This window comes from Jaculus jaculus, chromosome 8 (assembly GCF_020740685.1).
Source record: "Jaculus jaculus isolate mJacJac1 chromosome 8, mJacJac1.mat.Y.cur, whole genome shotgun sequence".
In the NCBI taxonomy this organism is placed as follows: Eukaryota; Metazoa; Chordata; class Mammalia; order Rodentia; family Dipodidae; genus Jaculus; species Jaculus jaculus.
In genome coordinates, this window is record NC_059109.1 from 109,309,939 (window position 1) to 109,322,774 (window position 12,836).

Consider the following 12,836-nt stretch of genomic DNA (forward strand, 5'->3'; position numbering starts at 1 on the left):
TGGTGATGGAGCACTAAGCCAAGGTCGGTGGGTATAACCGGAGTGACTGCTGAAGCCAGGTAGTAAGAGGCCATGTAAGGGCCACCTGGCTCCCCTGGGACTATGAGCCTCTGTAGCTCTTAGCAGTATCCTGAGAATCCTGGCTACCTGAAGTCACTATGCCCGAGATAGCCCCAAAGAGACCAAGGATGCCCAGTGATCACAGTGAGGGAGGAAACTATTGAGCAAACCCTACATCCACCATGACCTGATGGGACTCCACAACAGAACTGTCCAGGTAAACTGCTCCTACACTCAGACCCCAGAAATCTGAGAAATAATAACTGGGTACTTTGTTTGAAATTAGCAAGTGTGGTGGTGATGTGTGGGAGCCATGTTGAAAGGAGGAGCAGAGTAAGTGGGCAACAGTGGTCTGGACAGAGAACACAGCATGTGCAAAGGCCCTGAGGTGAGGGTTGCTCTTGCAATGAAGATACAGGAGGTAACAAGCCAGATATGGAGGTTTTCCAGCTCTGGGCAAGGCACAGCCAGGCCACATCCCACATCCAGGGGGTTAGGGAGCGAGCTTTGCTTTTGGTCCTGTAAATATTCTTCTCAGTGTATCTCTGTCTTCCTTCTCTCTCTCTCTCTCTCCTTTTGTTTTTTAGCACGTGTGTGTGTGTGTGTGTGTGTGTGTGTGTGTGTGTGTGTGTGTGCCAAAGAGAGAGAATGTGTGTGACATACGCAATGTGTGTGCTGTGTGATGTATATGTATGTGCAGATGCATGCGCTCCATGCACATGCGTACAGAGGCCAGAGGAGAGTGGCCGGTGTCCTTCCCTGATTTCTCATCTACATATTTCCTTGACACATGGTCTCCCTCAACCTGGACCTGTTGCCCATCAGCAAGCCCCAACAGCTCCCCAGTCTCTGCCCCTCACGCACTGGCCTTACAGATGTGCATGGGTTCTGGGGATTGAAACTTGGCTGTCTCTGGCCCTAGAGGCCCTTGCACTTAAGCAGCAAGGGCTTGTAGTCACTGAGCCATCTCTCAGCTATCTGTTTCTTCTTCTGCGCTGAGTGGAGTCCTGGGGCCTGGTGTATTTAACAAAGCCTGTGCAGGGAAGGCTGCTACATTTCCTTTCTCCTTTTGCTTCCTTCCTTCTTTCCTTTCTTCTTCTATCTATCATGAAGATCAAAGGGTCTCCTTGATGGAAGCAACTTGCCCCATTGGAGCACAGCCCTGGGATTATAGAAACTGACTCTTTGCCCAAGTGGACTGGATGCTTCTTAGAGCAGAGCCTGAGGGAAAACTGAGCCTTGGAGTTGTTTAACCGAGGGTGAGCCCGCTGCTGCCGCCACTCCGCTGCTCTGATGTTTCGGCGGCTCCAGCGCTGCCGACAGGCACGCCCTGGTGTTTTGTTGAACAGCAAAACAAAAAAAAAATAATAATAATATGTGAACAAATTGAACATTGCATTGAGCAAAGGGCAAGGAACGTTTGATTCTAAATTATTCTACATTTGTTAAAGGAAGGGACTTAGGGGTATGACCTGTTGTACTCTGCTGATCCAGAACACACAAGCGCACACACACACACACACACACACACGCACACTCACAAATTTGATCACACTAAGTCCACTGCTTGTTGCTTTGCTTTCAACAGTCCTGTGGCAGTTTTGTGAGCAATCCATCACTTTTAATGCACGTTGTCTTCAATGTGGTCAGCATATTTCACTTATGCACACTTGTTCTGGGTCAAGAGTGCAACCAGGTCCCTGAGGAAGTAGGGCAAAGAGCACAGCTTAAAATCAGTCAGCGTCTCCACAAATTCCTTGTCGATATTGGTCATCGGTGCTGTTCAGGCCAAAGGTACACCAAGGCAGAAGACACCTAGTCACATTGCGCTAGTCACATGGTTGTGAGATTAACTTCAGGGCAAGTAACAAGACAGAACCTTAGGGGACAAAAAGCATCTCATGGGGCTGAAGAGATGGCTTAGCAGTTAAAGCACCACTTGCCTAAGGACACAGGCTCGATTCCTCAGTACCCGCATAAGCCAAATGCACAAAGTGGCATATGTGTCTAGAGTATGTTTGCAATGGCTGGAGTCCCTGGCATGCCTATTCTCTCTCTCTTCTTCTGCTCTGTCTCTTAAATAAATGAATAAATAAATATTTTTAAAGCATCTCATAGCAATACTCTCAGAAAAGTTATTTCCACAGTTCATTTCCGTTCATTCATTCCCACAGCATCTCACTGTCATCAAGGGGCTACACAACCATCTCCGGGGGATCTGAGCAACATCTCAGATGCAAGTCCAACAGCGAGAGGTCTGGGGTCCTCATCCCACACTGCTGGGGACAGGCAGTGGGAGGCAGGAGCACTGGCTGGGTACCAGCGTGGCAGCTGCGCCTACGCTCTTCACTCAGTCCCATCCAAGGCCTCTCAGGCTGTGTGACTTTGGCCAGATCACTCCACTGCTCTGGGCGGACTTCAGGGTTCTCTGTTGTAACATGGAAGGGAAAAGCCTCGTCGGAAACACAGAGTGTCCTTTGCTCTGGGCTCTCATGTGCCACAGGCTTGGGACACTCTGTGGGGATGGTGCTTCCTCCTCGGTGGCCCAGTGGAGGCACCTGAGGCACAGCTGGCCGGCCGAGCTCTGAGCACACAGGAAGGAAGGCCCAGTGAGCGCCTGCTGCCCCATCTGCTGTGGATGGCTCAGTCCCGGGGTGAGCTCCAAGTTCATGCTCATCATTCAAAGCTTTGTGGAGCTCTAGGCAAGCAAAGGGGAAGAAACGACACTATACAGCCACTCTGGCAGGGGGGGGCAGAGCCCAAAGGCCGCTCACTCAGGAGCAGCTGCCAGCTCCCGGTGTCCATGGCCCCAGTACCACATCCTTGCCCATGAGTGGCCTGCGTTCCAGTGGCCAGGAGAGGGAGAACACAAGGAACAAAATAGCTGTGCCCTGCACTCCCTATTCCAGAAGGGTTGTGGCTCACTTATTTTTATGTTCTGTGAAGTAGTGGAGCGGGGCGGGCAGGGGTTATTTTTCTCACTCTAGAAGAAGCCAAAACACAGAGAGGTTAAGTGACTTACTACTAGTCACACAGCTGGTATGTGGTAGAGCCTGGTCTTGAATGAATAAGAAACTGAAAATTCCTCAGTCCCTAAGCAAATGACTTAGATGGGTTACTCAGCTGAGAGCTGGGAGCTAGCTAGGTTTAGGGATTAGAGTATAAGGCTCTGAGAAAGGAATCCATCCACCCAAGTCTCCTGGCTAACAGCAGGGATGCAAAATTTAGGGTCAGCACCTCTGATTCTGGGGTTGCTAGCCAGGGTATCGCTGCAGGCCTCTACTTAACACCTCATTCCAGAATAGGCAATCCTGGGACAACCTACCCCAGGGCATGGTAATTTCTCATTCCTGGCATCTTAAGGGGACCAGGACTAGGGCCGCCTCAGGGCATAATATACGCACCCCCCCCCAGATCCCAAGGGAGAAAGAATAGGAGCCAGCTCAGCCAAGCACCCCTGTCTCTGGCCTTGGAAGGCTTCTCAGAGTTCCAGAAACAAACCATAGGCTGCCTCTCCCAGTTTCGCCCCGTTCCCACCCCTCCCTGGGCAGCTCGAGGGTCACTGCCTGTGTTCCAAGCCTAACTTGGAGCCAGAAGGGGAAGGTGGAGGGGTTGAAATTTGAGAACCAGGCCTTGGGGGGCAGGGGTGGGGTAAAGAGAGGAGAGAGAGAAGAGAGCAGAGGAAGAGAGCTCAGATGCTTTGGGTAGAGGGAGAAAGCACAGCCCGGGCTGTGGTCCTGCGCGTCCTTCTCTGGGGAGGCCAGGTCCCATGGAGCAATAAAAGGCCCAGAGACCAGGCGGAGGGTGGGGTGGGTGCCAGCAGGCAGCACGGGCCAGGCTGAGCACAGGAGGCTAGAAGGGACAGGGAGAGGAGCGAGGTGCCGGCGCCTGGGGGTGGGAGCAGGAGGCGAGGCCTCGCAGGGGAAGCCAGCAGCTGGGACTGCAGCAAATATAAACAGCCCAGGCGAGCTGGCCCGCAGAGTGCGGCATCAGGACTCTGCCGCCAGGTCTGTCCCCAGCCGGTCACAGCAGCGCATCCGGACCCGGGCTGGACGCGGGCGGGCACACCACGCCCCGGTGACTCTGACCAGACACTCTGTCTCGGATGCTCTTCCAGCCAGCCATGCTGCTAGGCGGCCTCCTCCTCGTGCTGGCCGCAGTGACCGCAGCCCAGCGGAGGGGCCAGGCAGCCGGAGGGCGACGCCAGACCCACCGAGTCCAGCACGGTCAGTGCAGTTACACCTTCGTGCTGCCAGAGCCCGACCCCTGCCCGATGGAGCCCGAGGCCTTCGGGGGCTCCAACAGCCTCCAGAGGGACTTGCCAGCTTCAGGGCTCCACCTGGGGGAGTGGCGAGCCCAGCGAGTGCGACAGCTGGAGAAGATGCTGGAGAATAACACGCAGTGGCTGCAGAAGGTATGGAGATGGGGCCTGGGCAGGTCTGTGAGGATCCATCAGCATGGGCTCTTCCCAGGGTACAGGGGCTGGGCTCTGGGATGATAGTTCCTCTGGGGTAGGTGGCCTAGAGAGGGCCTGATGAGTGTGAGGCTGCCCCGCCAGGATGAGCAACCTCAGAAACAGACTTCGTTCATTCATTCACTCATCCAAGAGAAATTCGCTGAGCGCCGACCTTTAGTGTTCCTATTCTAAGGGCTACGTACCCAGCAAGAACAGAGCCATACATCCCCATTTATTGGGTAGGTAAAGAAGCACCAAAGAGATGCCTGCTGGGTCAGACAGTGACTTACATGAAGGCCAGAGGGGATGAGATGTGGCGGGGCTGGACCTTATGACGTTAGATCATTGGCATCTTTGAGAAGGTGACCCAGTGGGGCAGATATTTTTTGGGGAGAGAGACCCTCAGCAGAAGTAGGGGTACAGGGAGGGAGGAATGAGCATGGACAGTCAGGGAGGAGAGAGCTAGCCACGAAGGCCTGTGGGGCATGGAAGAGCTTTGGCGTCTGCTCTGAGTGTCATGGAGTCACTGTGAGGTTTTGAGGAGGCGGAGGTTAGGTTTACTAGAGGAGACTGTAGGATGGAGGCTGGCAGCCCAGGTATAAAGTCTCTGAGGCCACAGCAGTGACCACAGGTGAGCGGGCTGGAGGCCTGCATGCCAACAGTCAGATTCTGGCTTTTTTCAGGTATAGCTGATTGACTCACCCATGAATTGGAGGTGTGGTGGCCACGAGAAAGGGGGTGAAGATGTCACTGCAGTTTGATCCTTGTGAATGAGGCTGGCTGGGCTCTGAGTGTGGGGACAGGGAGGCTGTCCTGTGGAGCCAGGATGCAGCCAACCACAGCCCTGGGCTAGGAGTTAGGGAGGGAAGGGAAGGGAAGGGACTGGAAGAAGAAAAGAAAAGGGAAGGGAAGGGAAGGGAAGGGAAGGGAAGGGGAAGGGGAAGGGGAAGGGGAAGGGGAAGGGGAAGGGGAAGGGGAAGGGGAAGGGAAGGGAAGGGAAACCCACAGCCCAATTTAGGAGTGGCTTGGGGAGGGGAGTGACCCAATCCAGGTAGGTTCAGAATATATTAGACGGCAGACAGGTCTGGCAGTTGACGCCACAGGCTGGGTCCGGGCAATCCCCAAGTGCCTCCCACCCCGTGGCTTTTAAAGTGGTTAAGTCACACAGCTAGTCAGCAGGAAAAGCTGGGTCCCTGAACACAAGCATACACACTTGGTACTTCTGCACACACACTCATTTAAGCATCATATCAGCAAAATGGAACCTTAAGAGGATGGCTCAGGAAGCCATGTCCACCCGTCCATGTTCCGAGAGTTTCCTCTGGGCGTCCGGAAGGTGGTCCTGTGCACGCTTGGGCCATCTGATCACAGGTGAGCAGGCTGTGCTACTCATATCGAAGACTGTCCTCCCACATCCTGCCGCACACACCCGGCCTCCTCCTCCCTCCGCTCACACGTAGGCCACCACTCTCAGTCCGCTGTCCACCTGCCTGTCCCCCCAACACTTCCGCCCACCACCATCCAGGGTCCGTGTGCCCATGAAGGGGGCGTTGGCCTCCCGCACTGAGAGCATCGGGCTGTGCTGGGCTCTGGAATCCGGGCATCTCCAGCAGCAGCTAGCTGTAACTTCCACGAGCTGTCCAAGCCTCCCCCTCCAGTCTCCTTCCCCTCCCCGTCCTACCTTTCATCAGACACCATCCACCTACCAGTCCCCAGAACTTTCTTCAGGCCCAGAGGGAGCTGGTCCTCCCTCCCATGCCCAGGGTTCTCTCCCTCTGTGTTCCACCCCGTTGTCTCCCAGCTTCCTCACACCAGCCTCCTCCTCGTGTCCCCAGAGACGTCACTCTTACCCCACCCTCCGAGTATGATCACCCCCAAGCATCTCTCATACTCAGAAGATATCAACAGTGAGAAGCAGCAGCCTGCAGCCCTGCCTCTGCCTCCTCCTCAGGCCACCTCCCAGGTCCTAATTCCAATGGCCACAGCTCAGCTTTCCTTTTTCCCAGAGCTCGTGACAAATAACACTGATGGCCATCCCCATTCCTTCTAGTTGTCCAGTAGAGCTCCTGTCCCTCTCCATCCCTACCTGGACCAGCCACCCTGGACTCTCTCGCCTCCCTGTCTCAGGTCATGTCAACCCTCCTCTGGACACTGCCTTCATTCCCTACTGGTCTGCTCCCCCAAGCCCCACCTTCTTGTTGCCCAAATCCCCTAAACTGAACACCTGGAAAACATTGGCTGAGCCAGCATGTCGTATCTTTAAATTGTTTTATTTTATGTATTTATTTATTTGAGGGAAAGAGAGAGAGGAGAGAATGGGCACACCAGAACCTACAGTTACTGCAAACAAACTCTAGACACATGCACCACCTTGTGCATCTGGCTTACGTGGTCCTGGGGAGGCTGGAACATTCTGTGACCCCCTTAGGCGCCACCTTCAACTGCTGCCTGGCTTGCAGGCACCAGACAGGCATGGGGCAGCCCACCCGGGCACAGCGGCAGCAGGTTGATGGGCTTGTTGGGGTCCCAGCACAGTCCCCACCTGAGCCTCTGTACCTCTGAGCTCAGCCTTCATCCCTCTTAGTCACATTGACCCAAGGGCAGTAGGGATTCTTGGGGTTAGGGATGTCAGCCACCCATGCTGTGCTCTCAACAGGTCCCCAAAGCAGGCCAGTCTCTGGTGGACAGTCTTGTCATCTTACAGGCAAGGGACCCCTTGGGCTGGGCACCCCCTCATGCCCTTTAGCATTCACTGCCTGTGGAGCCTGCTATAGGTCAGTGCCACTGGTCTATACCCTCCCCCCCAGAAGTCACTCTTCTTGGATCTGCCACCTTCTTGGGAAGAGCACTAGTTTTGTGCCTTCCTAGCTATATGATCTGGGACAAATGGCTTCGCCTCACCAAGCCTTGCTGAGGTGGCAATCTCCATGAGGTCTCAACAGACAGTGCCAGGATGTCCTTTGCCCAGTGCCAGGCACACAGTGGAGTGAGCTCTCAGTGACGAATGGCTGTTTTCTAGTGGGTCCATCCTGAAAAGAGACACAGCTCCTGCAACAGGTTTGGGTCGTTACCTCACCCCAATTGACATAGTAACACACACACATACACACACACACACACACACACACACACACACACACACACACACACACACACACACAGACAGTAGCTGGTACCTTCCTCTGGCGGCTCTCCCAGTCCAGGCATGCCTCAGAACTGCTGAAACTCAAAGTCTGCCTTTTGGCTTTTGTCACAGTATCATAGAAAGGTTCTGCTGACCTGGGTTATAGAGGAGAGACTCTCCCTACGGTGAGCTCTTCATGCCCCTCACTTGCCTCCTGTTGCCCCAGTGTGCAGATGAGTAAACTGAGGCCCGAGGGAGCAGTGTCTTGTACTTGGCCTGGATTCTCCCTCCAACTGCAGACTCCTTCTCCTCTCTGGAGCCAGGAAGGGACAAGAGTTGGAGAAAGTGAGGTGCTTTCTTTGGCCTTGAGTCACCACATCCCCGTCATGCCACTGCTAGGGCCAATCAGCCTTGCATGCTATTTTCCTACTCTTCCTCCCTCTACTCTTCCCTGCATCCCTCCTCTGCCTTTCTTCTTGCTGAATCCTCTCCTCCCCCTCCCCCCCCGCCCGTCCCCAACATCCTCCTCTGGACTCCGGGAAAGCTCCTGCCCAGTGACTCACATAGGCAGCAGCTCTTGTGGGCTACACACCAGCTCTGCTCCACCCCCTTGTCTGGGTGAACCACTGAGGGCAAGAGTCCTGAGGGGGCAGGGCAGGGCCACCCAAGGAAAGGGGTTCCTGCTGGACTGGGCGGCTCAGTGGTCAGCCACATGGCCTACTGGGTCCATGGAGCCCTTCATTCAGGGCCTCACCTGGCAGGCAGCAGGGGACAAAGGCAGCTGTTCCCAACCTTGGGTGTGGGGCAGAGAGAAGCTGGCAGGCAAACCACCCGGCCACAGTAGGTTTTCCAGATCACGCTATTGTTACTGTGGGTCTTGAAATACTTATGATAAATCACAACCCAGGAACCCAGGTCTCCCAGACAGGGAATTCCATTGTTTTACCTTCTCCCCATCCCCACAGAATGACTTTGTCTATAGGTGAGGAGACCCAGCCCAGACACCAGCCTCCAACCCTGACCTGTGTCCACAGCCCAAGGGAGGCACATCTTCCCCAGTTTCTGGATCCCAGGGTCAGAGCAGGCTCCAAACTGCTTAGCCCAAGACACGCTGCTTCCCCACCTGTTCCCATCAAAAGTTGGCCTGGCAGTAAGTTGAAAAGGAGACATAAAGGGAAGAGAAAGGAAGGGAGGATACTTAATAGGTGGATATTGTATATATGTAATTACAATGACTGTAATGGGGAGGTAATATGATGGAGAATGGAATTTCAAATGGGAAAGTGTGGGGGTGGGGAGGGAGGGAATTACCATGGGATATATTTTGTAATCATGGAAAATGTTAATAAGAATTAAAATAAATAAATAAATTAATTAATTTTTTAAAAAAGTTGGCCTGGGATTCCAAATCAGTGCACTCTCTCGCACGCTCTCTCTCTTGCCCCTCTCTCTCTCCCTTTCTCTCTCTCTCTCTCTCCCTCTCTATCTATCTATCTATCTATTTCTCTGTCTCTATCTTTATCTCTTTGTGTCTCTGGATCTCTCTGTGTCTCTATGTGTTTGTTTCTGTGTGTCCGTCTCCATATCTATTTCTCTCTCTGTCTATGTCTATCTCTCTTTGTATTTATATATCTGTCTCTCTCAGTATCTCATCGATTTCTGTCTCCATCTTTCTTTTTCTCTCTCTCATTTTCTCTCTCTCTCTCTGTCTGTCTTCCTCACCTGCCTCTACCTCCCTGAGAGTGCCCACCCTGGACTCCCAGGACACGAGAGCTAAGGCCAGTGCCACCCTCAGCCAGGCTGTTCAGCAGAGCTCTATGCCCCTTCCACTGGCAGCCATGGGGGAGGGCGGGTCAGTCTAAACTTCAGAATAATCACTCAGCTCCTCAGCTCCACGGTCTGGCATGCTGGCCGGGGGTCAGAAGGGCATCCAGCGTGAGCCTAGTGTGGGGTCCTGGCCAGCCCGAGACCCTCCCAGACTGAAGGGCGCTCCCCAGGCTGCCCGTAAATTCTTGGCATTTCCAGCCTCCGGTTATGCAAACAAGAAATGAATCTCTGTTGCCGAACGAAATATCTTGGGGTTGATTTCCTAACCTCTCGGCTGGCTTTCTGAGCGGTTGGTGCTCAGTGGGTGGGGTGGAGCGAACAGCCTCTGCTTCTCAGAGGAACGGGGTGATTTTTCCAAGAAGGATCTAGAAACAGCTGCTCTGAGGATGAGCAGTTGGTTGGTGTCTGGGCTGAGGCTAGCAGCAGAGGCTCTCCAGCTACCCCAGAGGGATCGGTTTATTTGTTCAAGTGGCTTGGCTGACTGTCCTATGGGGCCAGGGCCACATGTTTCTGCTGACCCCCTTCTCCAGGGCCCTGGAGTGTGTATGGCTGGGGTGTGCACCCGCTCCCTGTCTCCTGCTGGGGTAGGAAATGCCAGCCACGGGCCCCAGACCTGGAGGGGATCCTCACCTCCTGCCATACTCTGCCACCTCAGAGGGGCTCTGACATGTCTTTAGTGGCCTTGAGGGATGCCTAGGTCCTGTGCAAATGGAACTGTAGAGGAGGGAGTGTGTCCTAGAGGTGCCATTGACTAGCTGTGGCACCCTGGGGAAGTCACCGTGGAACTCAACATTCTCCCCATCTCCCAGAGTGAGAGATGGGCATGAGAAATTATGGTTGGCAATTTTTAGGCACTTACTGTGTGCCACACACTTTGTGTATTTATAGCATTGAATTCTTATGATTGTCCTAAGAGGTGGGAATATTTCTGAACAGGTAAGGAAACTGAGACACAAGAAGGTGAGGTGATCTTCCCAAGCTCACACATTCAGGAAGAGCAAAAATCAGGCTAGGAGGCTGGAGATATGGGAGATGGCTTAGTGGTTAAAGCATTTGCCTGCAAAGCCCAAGGATCCAGGTTCGATTTCCCAGAACCCACATAAGCCAGATGCACATGGTGGTACATGCATCTCTAGTTCATAGTGGCTAGGCCCTGGACTGCCCCCATAAATAAATAAATTAAAATAGGGCTGGGGAAATGGCTTAACAATTAAGGTGCTTGCCTATGAAGTCTAGGGACCCAGGTTTGATTCCCCAGTACCCACGTAGGCCAGATACACATAGTGGCACATGCATCTGGAATTTGTCTGTAGTGGTTGGAGGCCCTGGTGCACCCATTTTCTCTATGTCTTTTTCTCTCTGTCATGAATAAATAATTTTTAAAAAATTAGGCTAGGCCCATGTTCTCAGCACTGAGGTCATTTCTCCACAGCAGTGCAGCTCTCAAAAGTTAAGGGGTCCAGAAAGTCTACCCAGGGTCCTCACGGTGACACTTCAGCCTTGGCCCAGGCCCACAGAGGCCAGCTGCCTTGACTTGCATCCCACTACAGTGTTTGTGAATTCCATTGCCTCACGCAAATACTTGGCCTCTCTGGGCCTTAGGTTTCCTATCTCTGGGATGGGGACACAGAGCAGTTAGTGTGGAGATCAAATGGGTGAATCCACATGCAGGGCTGGGTACAGCAGCTGGTAAAGAGAGACAAGAGTCAGGGAGAATCCATGCTGGAGTCAGGTCCACAAGCCACCTCCAGCCTCTCCACAAGAACCCTAAGTGGGGGGTTATGACAAATACCTCAGATGAACACAAAGTGAGGCAAAGCATGTAAACAGGGCTGGAGGGATGGCTTAGTGGTTAAGGCATTTGCCTGCCAAGCCTAAGGACCCAGGTTCGATTCCCTAGGACCCACGTAAGCCAGATGCACAAGGGGGCACATGCATCTGGAGTTCTTTTGCAATGGCTAGAGGCCCTGGTGTGCCCATTCTCTCTTTTTCTCTATCTACCTCTTCCTCTCTCTCTCTCTCTCTCTCTCTCTCTCAAATAAATAAATAAAATATTTTTTAAAAGCATGTAAATACCTGGGAAGGGGGATTCTCTGGTCAAGGAGAGACCTTGGGGACCCTTGAATCTGAAAGCAAAGCCCTATAGACAAGGGCACTGGGCCTCAGAAATAGGCCACCAGAGCCTTCCGGCTCCTTACTCCCGGCCCTAGCACAATGCCCATTAATCTTCACAGTGTGGCCCCCAAGGACTAAACAAAGGAAAACCCTTTCTGAGCTGCCCCTGGCTGCTACGCAGGGAAGCTCTATGGAAGCGTTAGTAGACTTCTAGGTTGAGAGAAGTCAGCACTGTCCAGTCATCCTGGCCTCCAGGCCTAGCGGGCCTCCCACCAGCAGTCTTGCTCAGCTTTGAACTTAATTTTCAGCATGAGAAAACTGGAAAATATGGAAACATGTGGTGGCTCAGCACAAAAAAAAAAAAAAAAAAAAGAAAAGCTCCCAAGCCCTTGATCAACTTCCAGTCAATTTCCTAGTTTTCTTTCGGGCACTTTGCTTGTGGAAATGTTTCAGGTAGATGAAAGACAGCAAGAAATCAAATGCAATTCCTTGTTTCCAGCTGAAAAGACAAATCTTTACCAATATCCTTAAACCTCGTCCTCCCTGCCCACTTCTCCCGCCAGGAAGAGCTACTCTGAATCTGGCTTTCATTACCTCACACCTCTGACCCTGATCCTGTCCCTGAAGTCATCTGTGAAGAGTTAGCCTCAGCTTCCAGAAATGCAAGATGGGCGAGCTCAGCCATTATGTTAAAACTCTCATTTACCAAGTGTGGGCAATGCTTAACCTCTTGGGCCTCAGTTTACTCATTAGTCAAGTGGGACCGTCACTCTTTCCCTTTGCGGACCAAATGAGAAAAGAGCCTTGGGCTGGAGCTGATCAGGGAGAAAGGTGAATGCCACCTGGGAAGAGACTCCATCGGGTCTTCCTCTTTCTAGAACACTCTCTGGGGTTGGGGGCTGACAGGGGTGTTCTTGCCATTAGAAATGGGGCAGAGCCTGAAATACAGTTCCACATTGCCTAGTGCAAGGGCCTGAAGCTTGCTCTTCAGAGACCTGGACCCAGGAAAAGCCAGCGTCCTTGATTTCACTGCAGAGAAGAATTTCAGGAGGAGCCAGCTTGAAGCAGAGCTGGAGTTTATTAAGCAGACCATTTTAGGGACTGAAGATGGCTCAGCACTTCAAGCTTTGCAAAGCCTGCTGACCTGCGTTCAATTCCCAAGCCACCAGCATAGGCCAGATGCAAAAAAGTGATGCAAGCATCTGGTATTGATTTGCAGTGGCAAGAGGCCCAGCATGCCTATATACATACAAA

The 12,836-nt window shown here is 52.9% G+C and overlaps 1 protein-coding gene across 2 annotated transcripts in view; it reads left to right on the top strand.

The window, feature by feature from the left end:
• The first annotated feature begins 3,776 nt into the window (after positions 1–3,776).
• The window catches only part of Angpt4 (angiopoietin 4), a 41,871-nt gene continuing 32,811 nt past the window's right edge, over positions 3,777–12,836 (top strand). Inside the window, exons 1-2 of one of the 2 annotated variants that reach the window (XM_045156640.1) lie at positions 3,777–4,067; positions 4,178–4,474. In XM_045156640.1, coding sequence (XP_045012575.1) covers positions 4,184–4,474 — 291 coding nt within the window. In that variant the 5' untranslated portion in view covers positions 3,777–4,067; positions 4,178–4,183. Of the gene's footprint in view, positions 4,475–12,836 lie in introns of both variants that reach the window. The other variant, XM_004667981.2, reaches the window with a different exon arrangement.